At 47.5% G+C, this 18,188-nt stretch overlaps 1 protein-coding gene across 1 annotated transcript in view; it reads left to right on the plus strand.

The window, feature by feature from the left end:
- LOC142584228 (uncharacterized) overlaps window positions 1-14,941 on the plus strand; it is a 254,736-nt gene extending 239,795 nt beyond the window's left edge. Inside the window, exon 16 of the mRNA XM_075694382.1 lies at window positions 14,785-14,941. Within this exon, the coding sequence (XP_075550497.1) occupies window positions 14,785-14,905 (121 nt within the window). The 3' untranslated portion in view covers window positions 14,906-14,941. The remainder of the gene's footprint in view (window positions 1-14,784) is intronic.
- The last annotated feature ends 3,247 nt before the right edge of the window (window positions 14,942-18,188 follow it).

Below are 18,188 nucleotides of genomic sequence, written 5' to 3' on the forward strand. Positions count from 1 at the left end.
GGAGATAATTCGGCCCGTACACAGTTCTGCGCCACATCAGCGATGTGAATTATGAAGTGGTCCCCCACAGCCATAACTGCTCTAAACGCCGGCGGCATCTGCCCGAAGTTGTGCACGTGCTTCGTATGAAGCCATACTTCATGACCTCAACTTTGCACCGTCTGGGCATAGCCTTCGGACGCTGGTGCATCGGGACGATGCCTCCTTTTCAAAGGAGGGGGTATGTGCCAGGCGATGAAAACGACGCTGAAGTAGCGCGCGAGTAGAAAAACAGAGACGACAACGACGTCGCGTTGACTGCGCTGATAAAGGGCTTTTACACGTCCTCGACACCGGGTTTGCCGTCTCCTGCTGGACTGTGACAATATGCATTCCGGTGTTTCCCATCTAAGCCCAAGTACAATATTTTAAACAGAGTTTCGAACGAATATAAATGCTCCGGGCACTCCCGCGGCTGCATTCATTCCAGAGCAATGAATCGTTTGCCTTGTTCATTCATTGCCCATCCGCAAAGTTAGCACAACAAAAAGGCACCGCAACGCACACAGGAACAAAAGACAAGGACAAGCGCTACTGTCAGCCACTTATTCACTACCCATTACAGTAACCATTAGCGCTTTTCCTTGATTTTTCTTTCTGTTTGCGTGATCTTTGCGCTCAAAAATTGCAGTTTTTCTTAAAGAGTCTATAAATTTCATACAGACTTAGAAAAAGCAGTGAAACTAATTGTACGTGACCTAGCCTCGTATACAAGAGTTACCAGGGGAAATGAAAATCTTTTTCTGCAGCACAAATGAAGTCAAGCTGTAAGATGTCCCGCATGCATGATAAATCACCTTAGTAGATAGGTGTGCTAATAAATAAATAAATCAATAAATAAGTAAATAAACAAATAGATAAATAAATGAATAAATAAATATGGGGTTGGGTAGAAGCGTCCTTTGTTACTGTGAAGTCACTTGAAGAATCCAAGTTTTTATTCCTTTGTAGATCGAGCGACTGGCTGGAATTTTTTTCGTTAATTTCGGAGAGAAGAGAGAGAGAGAGAGGGAGAGCATTTATTTGTCATCAGATTGGGCGTCTTCCTCGCAGGGTGGAGCCCTTAGTTCATGGCCCCATTGGCTCACGCCACTCCGCGTGGCCGCCGGATCAGCCGTCGCTGCTCTTGCGGGTCTGAGCTGGTTAGCGCAGTCTCCCAGGAGGAAGGTGAAGGTGAAGGAATAGGGGAGTAGCCCGGAGGGTGTGGAGACTCCCGGGTGCAATGATCTGCTGTGGGCTTTTCTCCACAATAGGGACAGTATGAGGGATATTGTGTGGGGTGGAAGAGGTGAAGATAAAAGAGGCAGGGAAATGAATTAGTTTGAAGCTGTCGCCACGTGACGGTATCTTCTCGATTAAGGGAATTATGTGGTGAAGAAAAGTGTCTCTTGGTATCTCTGTAATATTGTAGAGTTTCAGTGTAGTTCAGTGGTTCTGTCGGTGCGTCGTCTGGGTTGGACAGCTCTTCCAATGGCGCCCGGTTAGCGAACTCTCGGGCTACCGCATTAGCGCGTTCATTACCATGGAAAGAGGCGTGTCCAGTCGTCCAGACAATACACACCCTGTGTAACGCAGTGGGGTGTAATGATGTAAGGATGCGATGTGTGTAGGGTGTCACCCTCCCTCGTGCCAAAGTCCTGCAGGCGGTCTGAGAATCAGTGACCACTGTGATAGGTCCATCCGGCGCCGGCATGGTTGAAGCGTGTACGATGGCTAGGGCAATAGCAGCCTCTTTCGCCGTGCCATTGTCCACAGTGCTGAGCGTGGCCGAAGCTCTCAGAATGTCTGCACTATCTAGTACGACTAGACATAGGGCACGTTTCTGTGGGTAGCGGGACACGTCGGTGTATAGGACTGGAGCCTTTGATGTGTCATCGCCAAATAGGCGAGCCAGGGCTTGTGTTCTTGCCTTTCGTCAATCTTTATGATGGTCAGGGTGTATATTCCGGGGAATCGGGGCCATGTGAATTTTATTGCGAATGCTAAGCGGAAGAACTGTGCGGTCTTCCTGTTGTGGTTTTCTTGGTATTTGGTATCCTACACTCTTAGGCAAAGTTACACCCTTTCGCTTGCCCCTTCTGCCACACAACAATAATCGTTATCGGCCTTGATGCGTTTCCTTTCTTTAACGCTGCGAACCCGGTACTTTCCAGTAACGAACAGTTTCCACCCTTTGGAGTGCCTCTTCTAATAACGCGCGTGCCGTTCGTTACTGGAAAGTTCCGGCCTCGCAGCGTTAAAGAAAGGAAACGCATCAAGGCAGATAAAGATTATTGTTGTGTGGCAGAAGGGGCAAGCCAAAGGGTGTAACTTTGCCTAAGAGTGTAGCCGGGATAGAATGTGGCACCCTTGCATTGTTCGTAGCAGACGTTGCAATTGGCTGTTAAGATGACCTTCAACTAGTTCACGGATGGTGTTGTGCACCCCCAGTCGTAGTAGGAGCGGCGTAGACGCATGTTGGGGTAGTTCCAGCGCTGCCTTCAGTGCCGTACGGAGGAGGGTGTCCATCTGGTGCATCTCAGTATGAGTAAGATTATGATAGGGGAGGAGGTAGGTTAATCAGCTAATTATGAGCGCTTGAACAATTCGGAGTACGTCTTTTTCTTTCACTCCTTTCGGCGGTTTGTAATGTGCATTATCATGTGCGTTATTTGGGTAACTTGAGTCTGTCTATCCTTGGAATAACGTTGCCACTGAGATGCAATGTGATGGCTGGTGGAATATCGGCGTTTTTCCGTGTTTTTTAATACAAGCAGGAGATCCGACTTCTCAGCTGCGCATGTGAGTCCTCCGGCTGTTGCATACTCTTGAACTATATTTACGGCTTGTTGTAGTGCGTCTTGAATGGCGCCGTCTGACCTTGTGGTCACCCAGATTGTAATATCATCGGCGTACAGGGCGTGCTGCACGTTCGGAAGTTTGTCGAGGAGCGGTGGTAGCTTTGCCATCGCAACGTTGAACAGGGTGGGGGACAGAACCGAACCCTGGGGAGTCCCTCTACCGGAAAGTTTTATGATATCCGACCGAATATCACCTAGGCCAATGGTGGCTGTTCGGTCAGATAAAAAGGCTTGGACATAATCATAGATGCGCTTTCCGCATCGGGAGAATGCAAGGTTGTTTAGAATGAGGTCATGTGAGACGTTATGGAAGGTTCCTTTGAGGCCCAACGCCAGAATGGCTCTTGTTTGAGCTTTACTTGGACTATCCACAACATCCTCCTTAAATTCTAGGAGTATGTCCTGCGCAGACAGACCTGATCTATAGCCGAATAAGGTATTGGGGAAGAATTCGTTCGCTTCGAGGTGAGGCTGGAGGCGATTTAGAACGACGTGCTGGAAGAGCTTGCCAATACTTGATATCAGGGAAATGGGTCTGAGATTTTGGAGGGACAGCGGTTTCCCGGGTTTCGGAATTAAGTTGATATCGGTGTGTCGCCATTCCTGTGGAAGCGTTCCGTTTTTCCAATTGCCGTTGTAGTATGCAGAGAGTTGCCGTATCGCCTGGTCGTCGAGGTTGCGTAGCAGTGCACAGTGAATGCCGTCTGCTCCGGGCGCCGTGTTTCGTCTTATGCCGTGTAGGGCTGCCCTCACTTCTGTCTCTGTAATATCGCCGTCCAATTGGGTTTCTTCCTCGTGTGGATAATCTTTGTACTCCGGTCGGTGGCCTGTAGCAATGTACCTTTGTTGCAGTGTTTGGAGGAGAGTGTCATCATCCATTTGTTCTTTGTGGATGATAGTGCGGACTGTGTTCGTTGTGTGCGTTCTTGTGTGCGTTGGTTTCAGTAGTGCTCTGAGGAGGGACCACGTTTTGGAACTGCTTAGTGTGCCATTAAGGCGGTCGCAGAGGTTGCGCCAATTGCTATTAGTGAGGCTCGTGGCGTATTCTTCAGCTTCTGCTGTGATCCGGGCGATTCTTTGTTTCAGCCTACGGTCGTGCCTCTGCCTCTTCCATCGTTTGGTCAGGCCTCTTCGAGCTTCCCAGAGATGGAGCAGATGTCTGTCCACATCCGGTGTCTCCGTGGTTGCAGTAAGTTGCTTAGTGGCTGCTTTAAAATCTGCTTGTAGCTGTTGTGTCCACTCGCGTACAGATGGCGGGTCGTGTTGTTCAGATTTGGTTCTGTTGCGCCGGAAAGTGTCCCAGTTCGTTATTTTAATTGAACGTTCTGGGGTGCGTATGGCCACAAGTTGAACTTCTGTGGCTAGAATGCTGTGGTGACTGCCCAGATTCTCCATTAGGTTGTTCCAGGAGCATTGAGTCAACCCCTTGACCATTGTTAGGTCAGCGCAGGTATCCCTGCTTACGCTGTTGCCCGTTCTGGTTGGTGTGTCAGGTTCTGTCAGCAGAGTGAATTGATGAAGGTTCATGGCCGGGGCTAGACGGCGGCCTTTTGGAGTTTCTGTTTGGTACCCCCAGGCTGGGTGGGACGCATTGAAATCTCCCAGAATAATAAATTTTTTGGCTTGTTTACTGGCGGCCGAAAAAGTTGTCCGAAGTCGTCTCGTCGCGATTTGGGTGCACTGTAGATATTAAGTAAAAAGAAGCTGGCTTCATATTGATTCCTAGGTACAATTTCTAAGAGCACGTGCGGAATGTGGGAGCTGTCGAGCTTGTGCTCGATCACTGTGATTTGTTTGGACACAAGGGTTGCAGCTAGTGGTTGTTTGGTGGTGTCATGCTTGTCGGTGTATGCATTGTATCCAGTGAGTGTGGGAGTGCAATGTGCTTCTTGAAGTGCTATAACGTCTGGTGGGTGAGGACGTGTTGCTAGGAACTGTGTGAGGGAACCCTTCTTCCTTCGGTACCCTCTACAATTCCATTGCCACACCCGGAAAGTGGTGGTAGTGCGCCTCTTAGGTTTGCTGCCCATGATTGGTTGATACTGCCTCGCTGGTGAGGGCTGGTGTTGTTGTACGAGCCGGACGGGTATAAGGGTGTGACGTTCTTGGTTCTCTGGTGGCGTTAGTGTCATGTGGAAGTGGATCGTTTTGATGGCTGAAAGTTGAGCTAAAAGTGGCACTGATGAACTGTTTCATGTCAATCATGGCTTGTTGTATGACCTGTTGTAGCATGTGCTTGACATCAGCCATGATCTCTTTCTTCATTTTTTGCATCTCCCCTCTTAAAACAGTCGCCATTTCCTCTATCATTTCGTACACTTCTTGTTTGGTGCAAGAATTGTGAGGGAGTTTCTCAGGTGCGAGTGTGCGTGTCTGGGTGAGTGAAAGCGTCGCTGTGGGAGACAGTTTGTTTTGTTTGTTTGTTTGCTGTGCGGAAGGAGGTGCAGGAAGAGAGCAGGAAAGAGGGGGAAACTGCGCTGACAAACTCACCGTGGTCGCCTTCCTGGTGTGATGGTCGGGCATTTTCGTCCACGCGGCCTAAGGTTCCTTCGGTGGCTGTTTCTGCTGCGTCAGGCTGCGGCTCCCAGATCGGCTTCGACCACGTGGTTGCTTCTGGTCCTTAGACGGCCTGCGGACCCTGGACCTACTGCGACTTTGGGACTGGCTGTGTCGCCGGGATCGGTAGCGAGGACGACCACGTGTTGCATCAGTAGTCGCAGGTGCCGCACCGTTGAATGTCGTTACCTTGCTGGACTTCTTGTCGTGCTGGAGTGGTTGCTCCGCCATTTTCTGCCGCTCTCGGAACACGTGGCTCTTGTTAAAGGGTTTGCGTTGCCTTACAGGACATCGAGAGTCAGTGGCCGGGTGCTCACCACCACAATGAAAATATTTCAGCGTGTAATCATGTCCTTCGGAGGGGTTGGAAGTTCCGCACGCAGCACACCGGGGTTTATCCGGGGTTGGGCAAACATCCGCTCGATGACCCGAGGAGAGGCACACGCTGCACAGCTGCTGTCGGGGTTTATGAATGTAGCACCGGTATTCTGCTCCGTAATAGTAGATGTACCGGGGAACGCTAATGCCAGAGAACGTGATGATGGCCGTGGCTGAATTTCCCATCATTCTTGCATGCAGGACCTGAGCCATCGGTGATTGGATATTTGTCATCAGCGTGGTCGGCATGGTGTTCTTTTCTATGCCGGAGATTACTCCTGTGCAGGAAGCATCCGGAGCAGCCACATAGGCCTGAACCTCGTACTGCTTGTTTTCCAGGCATATAGACTTGATCAGCTGCAGTCTTGCCGCTAGTTCTCCATCCGGTGTGCTGACCACAGCGACGTTCTGCTCTCGGCGTTTGCGGATGGTTAGCTGGTGGAGCGTGCTCTCGTTTAATTGAGCCGCTGTGCCTATAGCTCTGGCTATAGAGAGCTGCGGCCACTCACCGAGATTCAGTCCATCTCTCGGTCGGAAGACCACTTTCAAGTCGTTGATCGGTAGCGGGGGTAGCTGCGAGCTCTTATTGCGCAATGTCAGATGTGGGTGGTCCTGCTGTGCGGGTTCGGTGTTGGGTGGCAAGCTCGACGTAGCTTGGACCTGTTTCTTGCGCTTTCGGGCCCCGAGAAACCAAGACCCGTCTTCGTTGTCTTGAGTCGGTTCTTGATCCATAGCAGCGGCTTGTGTGGTTTCGTCCAATGCTGTAGCAGGCAGGGGGTCTCGGGCAGCCATCGTCACGGTAGCAGTGCAGTGGGCATGGGCGGCACGTGATCCTGTCACGCCGTAATCTCGGGGCCTACGTTAGGCCTAGCGCTGCGGCCTGCTCGCCTGGAAATGTGCAAGGGCCGAGGTCTCACCGGATCTGGGAGATCTTGGTCTCAAAAGATTTCACCCGTTAACATCCGTCGACTGGTGGTGGTAAGTACGTTGTAGAAACAAAAGATCAGCTGTGAGGTGTTCCAAGAGCCGGAGCCCATTCGGAGTTCATCCTTCACACGCGGTCTTCTTCTCTCGGAGAGAAGCGCCGAAACAATGCAATGCTATCAACAGCTGAAAAAAACTAAAGGGCTTGTTAGGTCGGGACTAAATGCGTTTAAAGTCTCGGCATAGAAAAGAGGTTGCACTAATTTACTGGACATGTTCCACAGGTCACAAAGCTGTAATTTTTCTATTGTTTTCTTATAAAACTATTTATTTATATTTAGCAAGGTCAATGTGAGTGTACAGGCGAGAAAATGTGAAAATGATTATCATTTATTTACCATATGAAATACCACTTTTTATGCGAGCTCGAGATAACATTTAGTATCAATTAATTATGTGCCCCAAAATATGTCGCTTCGAGACGCATTGTACTTAAGCATTCATTACTAGGGGGCCTCAATAAATATGAGGTGGCACGTGCAGTCTGGAAAGGAGTAATGGTGCAAGCGCTAACGTTCGCAAATATCATTCTGTGCATAAAATCAGATATCTTGTTGGGGCCGGAAGTTAACCAGAGGTCGGTAGGCCGGTAGTCTTTGAGAGCCCACGGTAAAACCACAAATGAGACAGTGCAAGGTAAAATGGCCTGGGCCACTTTTGAAGTCAGAGAAGCGCTGAGCAAAATTAGTTTTGAAGATAGACACAAGAGCTTGGATAAAAAATGGGCGGCTAAAGTGTACAAGCATCTATACCTGAAAAGCATGGACATAGAATGAAGCAAGAGGTCAAGAAATTTGGTAACCAAGTACAAGGTTACTGAAAGTCTAAATAGACGACAGGGAGACTTCATAAAGAAAGTGATAGAAACGCAGATAGTCAATTTGATGCAAAGAATAGAAACAAAAAGGGACGTGGAGATTTACAAGAATAAGAAAAAAGAAATTAGAAGGAAAAATCTGTACCATAACACAAATGGCAGTGCCTTGCTATTTGAGGCTCGAGCCGATTGTCTAAGAACAAAAACATACCGGAGCAAATATTTGCTACTAGATGAGAAATGTGTATGTTGAGCCAAAAATCCAGAAAAAAACTCAGCACATCCTACTGAAATGTGAAGAGATTGATCCAGCGAGACCCGTAGTCAACGTGCACCTTCCAGAAGGGCTTGGACTTAACGTCGTCTAAAGCATCAATGGGTCAGAAGCCGAGATAAACAAGAAACGTTTGGAGGAATTTTCGAAAAAAAAAGCATGCAAAAGAGTGATAAGACCGGATCCATTACAGGCATAGGTAGCGATACAATGTAAATGGAGAAGCTTCTTAAGTATACAAAATGTATAACTTACCGGACGCATGTATGCAAGCAGCTCGAACAGGCTAGGTGATTATTTATCACTGTTCCGAAGGGGATGCCAATCCGTCATCATCACAACGATAGCAAAATGTAATTCATTATACCAAGACGTGAAGGAAACAGCTGAGCGTTTGGCTCGATGACTTCTCTGTCCTGCAATTCCCTTTCCCTTTTTTATCTTACCTGCGGTTTTGTTACGTCTATTCATGTTGAACTGCTTACTCCGTCTTAGGATGTTTGCATGAGGGCGTCGTTATATGTATATGGATGCGTGATATAGTTTTAATAAATCTGGGTGGTTTTTATTAGCTTAGGCAAGCTATAATCTTCGCATTCATTTATTATTTCCAATCTTACTCAATGCACACAATGAACGCAACCATTGGCGAGCAGTCCACACACTGTTGTGAATCGTTGTTATTTCTGAATCGTTGTTATTCATCAGCTTTCTTAAAAAATCAGTTGGTCATTACTTTTGTTGTGACAGCCGCACATGTGCTGAACGTTCGATTGTCACTACATGAAGGATAACTTCAGTTAATGATATTGAAGTCAAACCATTCCCTGATGTCAGACATTTGTGCAGATTTCCTTTGGAAGGCATAAGATATAGTTTACGCAAATGAAACCTTCGTGCCGCTTTTTTGGTGGTACTTTTATTAGATTTCGTTTGCTGTCATCTAGTGATTCGTCGCGGCGCCGGTGAGGTTGGAGGCATGGCTATCATATAACTGAACGCACGTACTATCATGAGCAATATGAAAGGGAACACAGGAACGAGTGGCAAACAGCCTCGAAACAGACTCGGAGCGATACGCGGATGGCGCTGTGAAAAACAAAGAGGAAAATAGGGTGCTCTTCCACTACCTGTTGGCACTCCCACCACTCTGGCATTTCTACAAAGGAGCAGCTTACGTCATGGATCGCTTGACAGCCGATAAGACGGTAATTGTCGCCAGTGACTTACACCGATTCATTTTCTTTTCTTTCATCCTTTTTTTTCTTCGCGCAACCGCTTGATAGTACTATTAGACCAAGTTTGCCCTGTATTTCAAACCGATTCTTTATTTGAATCGACGCACCCGGTCGCCAGTGGCACTTCGAACAGCGGCGGTGCACGAACCAATGACGACAGAGGAAAAGAATAAAGAAAATTAAAAAAAAGAACATTGATAAACTGTCTCTCGCGCGACTTTGTTGCACGAAGTTCGTTCAGAAAAATTTAGGTAGCATACTGTAGTGGTCCACACAGAGCAGTCAACTCTGGTTTTCTAGCCTCAAGATGCCTCGAGTGCCTCTTAACCAGCGGGAAGATATGATAGAAATGTCTAAAAGAGGTTATATGCAGCGCAATATTGCCCTCGTGACAGGCCGCCCATTGAAAAGGGTCAACCGGATTATCCAGGCTTACCGAGACGAAGGACGCATAAACGATGCGCCGCACCGCAGACGACTCCGACCAACAATGAACGACCAAGACCTTTGCATCGTGGCTGCCGTCAGCGACAAACAACTTCTTAGTGCGAAGGACGTTCGAGGTGCTCTTGGCTTGGACAACGTGATCGACAGCACGGTACGACGAAGGCTTAGAGAAGCAGGACTGCGAAGTCGCATCGCAGCGCAGAAACCTCTGCTCACCGCAGCCAACAAAGCAGCTCTCCTGAGGTTCGCTACTGAACACCGCAGCTGGAGCGAGAGCGAATGAAAGTATGTAGTTTTCTCTGATGAGTCCACGCTCTCGAGCCGCTGGGACCAACGAAAGAGAGTGTGGCGGACCGCAAACACACGCTTTAGTCCGCAGAATATCCAGGCGGTGGCCTCCAGTGGACGTGTGTCAGTGAACATCTGGGGGGCGATTTCACACGAAGGCCCTAGGCCCACTTGTGAGAATTGATGGGAGGTTCAGCAGTGCTGCGTATTGCACTCTGCTCGAGCACCAGATGATCCCCTATGTGTTAAACGGGCCGCACCCGGATAGGTGTTATTTTTTCCAACAGGACTTGTCAGCCGTTCACACATCGAAGGACGTGGCGCGCATTTGGAAGAGCGAGGGGTACTGCAACTGCGGTGGTGCGCGAAGGGTGCCGACATGAACATTATAGAGCACGTTTGGGGCCGTATGAAAGTGAACCTTTCGAAGAGGTCACTAGAATTGGCGAACTCCGACCAACTATGGGAAGCAATAGAATGGAGTGGAAGTGCCTCAGCGTGATACCGCATTCATCGAGGCTCTCTACGCGTCTCAGCCCCAAGGAATGGAGGCCGTCGTTCAAGTCGACGGTCGCGGGATCGAATCCCGGTCACGGCGGCCGCATTTCGATGGGGCCGAAATGCGAAAACACACGTGTGCTTAGATTTAGGTGCACGTTAAAGAACCCCAGGTGGTTGAAATTTCCGGAGTTCTCCACTACCGCGTGCCTCATAATCAGAAAGTGGTTTTGGCACGTAAAACCCCATAATTTAGTTTTTTTAAGTCGACAGAGGCATGATGCGTTATTAGGCCACCAACGAACAAAACAAAGGACGAGCATAAGCTGCGATGACGCTATTGGTTTATTTCATTTGCTTCAATATCTTTTTGATATTCGGCAAGCGCCAATAAACTTATTTTGAACTCATCCTTAAAGACCATTTTTTCCTGATTTACAAGATCTACCATGAATCAATACCGAAGTCAGGAACACTGCTACCTTTTGTAACGATTCGGCGCAAATTGTTATCAGTGACGCAATATCTAACAGTGTTATCGCCGCCTGCTGGCGATGCGAAGTTCCGCACTTTGCAGACACGCACGGCGGGAGTGCGAACAGTTGTTAGAACAGCGTCCCCCTTTCTACTTTGTTTCCGACGGCGGCTGCTGCGTAGCACCCACATAGCTGGGTCTGAGGGTGTTTTGTACGCGTTCCTGTGTTCCCTTTCATATTGCTCATAATAGTACAGTCGCAATCAATCTGAAGGCGATCGCTCGAGCGGCAAGCGAATCTAGGAGCAGCGCCACGTTACGTCATCACCGTCAGTCGAGAGGGGAACATCAGATAACTCCCCTCTCTCTCTTTTGCTGTTCCCTGAGCAGCTGTCACTCCCGTCACCGTCCACGAGATAACCAGAGAATTTATTTCGATTGCCTTATCAGCTTTCGCACAGAGGCGTCATAGTTAGCCAAGATATGCATGAGACATCGACGCACTCACATCATTGCCATGAAAGCGAAACAAACCCAGAAATGTGGCGAGTGCGTCATGGGGGTGACAGTTGCAGCCTGGAAGAGCATAAAAGGGGAAGAAGGCAGCGAATTTTTTATCTTCGCAGTTCCTAAATCGGCCGCTATGCTGCTTGGAAGGCCCGCCGGTCGATGCTCGCACGATCACCTTCAAATTGATCGCGACCGTACATGTTAGAGGCTATATATTGTGGCATATTTTGTAAGATAGGTTAATGTGTCCTAGCACGCGTCAGACTGGAAGAATTACACAACTTAATTGAACGCGTCATTGTGATTTTTTAGCCTAGCACTCATATTACGGTAGCCATGTTGCATAGTTTTACGGGGACGGGGTTTTGCTTACTGTGCATAAAGGTGTTGTCAGCAAAAGACACTTTTCTCTGGCGTGCTTGCGCGACGCCTCTTGTTTGTAACCACTCGTGTACCCTTTAGCGAAGAAGCGACTGCAGTGCTGTATTGAGGGCAGTGCTAACATCGGTGTTGACTGCAGTGCTAACGGCCTTCCACACGACATCGCTGCAATCACCTGCCCATCCACGTTACTGAACTGCATAATTAACATGTTTACTCGCGAGCAAACCTGTACCTAACCGTATTTTCTATGTGTATTAATTTATTTTATTAGCTACCCGCCCCTTATGTAATATGCCCAATACTGGGGGCCTTTAAGGTAATAAAGTGAAGTGTAGTGAACTTGCAATACTGATTACAAATGAAGAAGCAAATGTAATTTTTCGCTTGCTGTATTGCGATACGGTGCGCTTGACAGTAGCTTTTATCTGTCTGGTACTGGTCGATCTGGAGCGGGTTCGCGCGTTCCACTGGTCGTTTCGGATCAACTCGCTCCGCGCCGGATCGCTCTCACCTGCTCCGCCGCCGAGGCGCGGATTCGGGCGGAAATAGCTCGCGTCACATCCGTCTTCAAGCGAAATCGGTACCCGGTTGGTACGCACAACATTGAGTTGCTTCGCAACATGACTGCGTTTGGTGCTGCTGCAGAGCTCGCGTTTAGCGATGAGAGCTCGGACGACAGCGATTATGAGGTGACGCAGGTGCTGTACAAAGCCTTTTATGCACGTTGTCCATGCACAATGCTTGTGGGCGCGTCGTGGAAATGACGGACTCTGCGACTGCCGCGGTCAAATTACGCACGCGGGACAGCGAGTTTGGTTGCCGTGGAAACGTACAGAGCAAAAGTCGGGCATGGTTTCCGGAACCAGTTTGTGCGGCGTGTACGCAGACTTCCTGTGTGATCCCCGGCGGAGCGTTCTTGCGCTCCGCTGGCCGATTCGGATTTGTGAAACTTGAGGGCTCGCTCGAGGACTGCGGCGGCCGCTTCAAATCGACCAGTGAAAAACGCCATTAGTGATTATGGCGTTGCATTGCTGAGCTTGAGGTCACGGGTTCGATCCTGACTTTGGTCGCCGCGTTTGGATGGGAGCGAGTTGCAAAAAACACTTGTGTGCTTAGAATTGCGCGCACGTTAGAGAACTCCATTTGGACGAAATTGATCCAGACTTCCTCGCACAGTGGCGTGCCTCGTATGAGATGTCAGTTTTGTCAGGTAAAATGCCAGAATTTATATTCAAAGTTTTACAGCTTGCATCAAGAAGCATCGGTTATGGTACGTGGGCAGTCGCGGGGCCACTCCATGGCAAAATATGCCACACCGTGATGCAAGAAGCCTGCGGCGTCTGTAACGTAAGCTCGCGTGATAACAAGGAACACAACCCTGAATCGGGGCTAGAAATGTCCACGAGGACGTGTTACAATAGTATCTTGGGGACGTCAATGCGGATGAAGGAAGGGTGCTGGCAGGCTGCACTCATTTCCGTGATTTTAGCTGGTAGAGGTTACAATATTCTATGCACGCAGCGCCAGGTGTCACGTTACATCGTGCACAGCACGGCAGCATAAAGTAATATTGACTCCGTTACCATGCGCTGCATTGCATTACTTTTTGGCGGCGATCGTTTTCAACCGGGTTGTTACCGTTATCGACTTGTCGCTCGACGCAAGACGCAACAAATCGAAGAATGTACTGCCGGAAGACATGACAGTATACTTCATGGAATAATAGTGAACTGAGCTAGTTGGTTGATGACTAAGATGAGTTTGAACAGGTGTACCGAAGCACGGGACAAACGTAGAGAGATGTAAGCGACGCCCTCGTCAGTCTCGCTCTGCCTCATGTTTAAGTTCAACTCTAAAACCTCGTCACAGTGTATGAACGCTGCTTATTTTAATACAGGTGATTATGTCACACCTAATCAAAAACAAGATATTCAATCTAATGCGGCCCTTGGCGCTACTGAAGCAGAAGTGCGTGGCATACAGGAATGCCCGTAAATGTGTTTTCTTGAAAGATACCTTCCTATATGAGCAGAGATATAAGTGTAGATATTCAGTGGAGTCACCACTAGTCATGGAGGCCTTGCGTAATGAAGACGTAAAAAACGCATACATATCATGGCAAATATCTACAGAATTCTCAGATATTCTAATTTTCCACAAGAAAAGCGGAGAATTGCCTATCAAGAAAGGGGTCAGGCAAGTATGCAGAATTTCTGCTACGCTATTTACAGCACGCTTAGATCAAGTATTCGAGCACTGGGAAGTATAAGAGTGAGGATCAATGGCGAATCTTTCGACAACCTTCGTTTTCCCCCAACAGTGCCCTGTTCAGCAACGCTGAGGACGAATTGCAACAAATAATTGTGGGCCCCGACCAACAAAAGGCAAGGGTAGGGCTGAATATTATTGGGGAGACATAAAGGTAATGTTCAGTATCCTTGCAAGGGAACAAGAATTCATGATCAGCAGAATCAGTACAGGAGGTTAAAGAAGATTGAGAGCAGGTTAATGACGCCGCAAAGGGCGATGGAACGAAAAGCGTTAGGCGTAATGTTAAGCGACAGAAAGAGAGCGGTGTGGATCAGACAGCAACCGGGCGTGGCCCATATTCCGGTTGGCGTTATAAGAAAAACAAAATGCAGCGGGGCCAGCCACGTAATGCGCATAGTAGATAAGCAATGGGCAATTATAGCTGTAGATGGGTGCTATGGGTAGAAAATTAGGTTGTGAGATGAACTGAGAACATTTCAGTTGCAGTTCGCACTCCGTTGCAGTTGAGACTCACCTAGTGCAGGTCAGGTGTAATTGCTTATCGGTGGGACAGCCTTCGTTCTGCATTGGGGGTGAAAATAGTCAGCTGTCGCTGATGATGATGATGCTAGGGGCGCATATGAGGGTCGCCGTTATGTCGGATGGTGCATAAACTGATCATATGGACTACAGCACATATTGTTCCAGCATTTAAAACAACATTATTATTCTGATTATTTCAAAAAGCATCTAAGCACTAACAGCAATCTTAAACTTTTCTTGGGCACCTCTCTTTTCATTTGCAGGATTGACCTCACCGCCAGGAACAACCCTTACTTCCACAAAGCATTCCAGTGCGAACCAGGAGCCGCGATGTACAAAGCCAAACCATGCACACTCTGGAACACCACCAGGATAAACTACTGAGCTGCTGAAAAATAAAGCTTGTTGTTTGTTTGTTTTCTTTTAAAACAGCCTATATTTTAGTGGGAAAACTTTCTCTCTTCGCGCCCATTGAGATGCGGAAAAAATTCGGCAGAGTTAGCTCCACTTGACATGTACTAAAAAAAAAACGTAGATGCTTGTTTTGTTGTGATAACCAGTGACGAACGTGGCCATCTGCTTTGTTCATTGAAGTGCGGCGCATAGCCAGTGGTGCATACCGACTGATACGTACATACGAGAATTTCCCACATTTCTAGGCAGCGGTACCTTCGCCGTGGGCCGACATTGTGAGGCTGCGCAATTTTCGGAATCGGTTCAGGAATGCGGCCAGATATGTCGGTGCAGAAATCTGGGTTGAGCTGGTAAACAATACCGCGCATTAAAAAAAAATGCAGAGGGAGTTTCTCTTGAATTGCAATGAATTCAAAGTTCCAGCATGGTTTAGCGTCACGCCGAGGCTACTCGAAGGATGTCTTAACAATACACGAGGGCGATGTGTTGGCTAGGGGCAGCACGCGAGGGTACTGCTCCTGCACAGAAGAAAGCCCTATGAGGCAGGCTGCCAGCGGTTCTGCAGATGTCGTGCGTCGAATGTATGGGACGAGACCGGGGGAGTTATTGCTCCGCGGGAACCACAGTACGCAAATATCTGCGCAGCAGCTACGCTAGTGTGTGCAGGCAATGGACATAGAAGTTGCAGAAGGTAGAACGCCGCTCTGGATTCACTGCACAGACGATTTAACCTAGTGGAACGATTTTGCGGAGATTGCGTGACTGTACCTACTCGTCGCTTCGTTTTTTCCTTCTTTCTTTGAAGCCAAGGGCACTGATCTCGGGAGCCTTAAACAGACTGCACCCGCACCGGCGATACCCGGACAGTGTGGTGGCGCGAAGGCGCCTAGCGTATTTGATAATCACTATGGCACTTAGAAACACAAGCAAATATTAGCTAGCCAAAGCTCAGGAGCGCAAGTCTTCTCGAAACAGTTCGCTCCGCTGACCGCTCTTGAAGTTTCATTCAGTTTTTTTTTCGTAAACAGGCACGAGCGGCTCTGGTCTACCGTTTGCGTTGTCACTGTTAAGCAAGCATTTACCGAGTCCTTTTCGGGTGACTGCTTCAATCACACCGCTCTGCAGATTTGGAAATTGGCAGCGCTAGTTACGGCGTCATATGAGGCGTCGTGGTTCTGCATACTTATTTTCGTACGTGTTTGTACACATTTATGCATTTATCATGCTTCGCGTAGGTGAAGTAGTGTATGCTGCATATGTGTGTTTCTGTGCAAACGTGATGGAAGATTTACGCCATTTACTGACTTACATGGCAATCAAGGCCAGCCTGTCTGAAGCTGGAGCTTTTCGGTCTGAAGGCTCCTTTTTTTAAAGAAACAGACGTTTAGAAGGGATAAAAGGCTCGAGTAGAATACACGTACAGTACAGAACTGGTTTAAGAAACGCTGAATTCAACACGAAGGATGCGGCAGAAACGTGCAGTTTGCGGTCAGTGGTTCATAACTACAATAACTAAACAATCGTGAATTTGCCGTTTTGTTAGTGCTACGGTAAAATGTTTCTTTGCTGCGCTGAGTACGTAGGTTTCATACGAGTTCGGAAAATATTTTTTCCGTCGCTTTTGTTTTGTTTTCTGTGAGGGTAGCTGTTTGCCTAACCTAGCGAGAGCATTTTTGCCGCTGAGGTGTCACAGGTCAAGATGACAACAAGCAGTGTACCCTCACTGCTGCGGGAAAGCGACATCCATCGTACCATCGGGCCATGTGTTTTAAGCACATTTATGCTTTTTGCGTGCGCTTAAGAGGAAGCTTTGGCTGGGGCTCAACTCAGGTGACACCTATTCAAATACATGTAGAAGGAAGAAACCACCAGACCAATCTTAATGAAATTTGTTGCAGTTAAGAGAATGTTAGATTCCAGTGACTGTTGGAAGTGAAATTTTAATTTTGAGCGTGAATTTTTAAGGAGAAACTTGCAAAAATCGGTAAGTTCGAAATAAATGGAAGCAGGAAGTTTCCCAATTCGTAGCTCTGCACTAAAAAACAGATGTAGGTCTGTAAACTGCATCAGTTAGATTATCCAAAGCGGACAAATTTGATTTATTTACATCTCACGTGAATTTCTTACATGTTTGCAAGGGTCCTGGAACAGTCCTGCTGAAATTTTAGTAGTTTATTTGAGAGTAACGTATACTATATCAAATTTTTCGCTTTAGGTGCACTATTAGATAAAATTGACGGAATTTATATCGTTTTTCATTTCTGAGTGGCTCCACAGTTGCGTTTTGAGAAAACTTTTTGTTTTCAACAATTTTTACAAAAATATTGACGACTGAATTAAAAATTTGGCTTCACCAGTCACTACATTTTAGATCGATTGCAATGGTAGCGCGATCAAGCGATCAAGATGGCAATTTTCCGTGTAACATTTCTAACCTTTGCTAACTTTCTTCAAAAGCGTAGGATAAAACTGCATTCAATTGCGCACTTGTATTGACACTTGTACCGGCTTGAGAGCAGAATGTATCCGCGACGGCAGGAACTTCTGTTAGAATAAGGGAGTAAACGTTCGAGATAATAGCAGTGACTTATTTCGTGGAATCGTTACTTTCTGGTATGCATGCCCGTTTTCATTGTAATGACAAAAAAAAAGTTCTTCGCTCTGGCTGTTCTGCTGTGTTTCCTCGGTGGAACTGCTTGCGATGCAGCAAGACCTTTTGCTTCGAATGATGCCTGGGCAGTCAAGGCGTTCGTGGCAGTAAGCAAGCTGTAAATGTTGTATCAGTTGGAAAATTTTGGACATACAAAAGAAGCGGATGCAATCATCACAGACTTTTATTTTACGAATGATTCAGTTGTAATACTAAATCGGAGAGTAGATATGTATGGAAATCAGATTGTATTGATACACAGCAGGAAGAAGGTGTGTTATCATTACTAATGAATCATTTTCTTTTACTGAAAGGCAAGTTGCTGTTGCCCAGCTGGAGCTGAGAAGACATCCGCTGCCTGTGATGGGTGCATTTCTTTCATGTTATCGCAGTATTGTGGCTCTCTAAGTGAGTGGATTTTTTTCTCTCAGCATTTCGCTACCTGAATCATGACATTCTACTTAGCTGTGCAGGTTAGCGCTGTTACTGATATTGGAGTGCTGGTGGACAAGCACTCCTTCATTATTGCAACACATGGCAGAGTGCAGTTGTGGCAGTATGCGAAGGTTTTAATACATAAGCCAAATTATGTTCTTTGAGTTA

This window comes from Dermacentor variabilis, chromosome 6 (assembly GCF_050947875.1).
Source record: "Dermacentor variabilis isolate Ectoservices chromosome 6, ASM5094787v1, whole genome shotgun sequence".
NCBI classification, from domain to species: Eukaryota; Metazoa; Arthropoda; class Arachnida; order Ixodida; family Ixodidae; genus Dermacentor; species Dermacentor variabilis.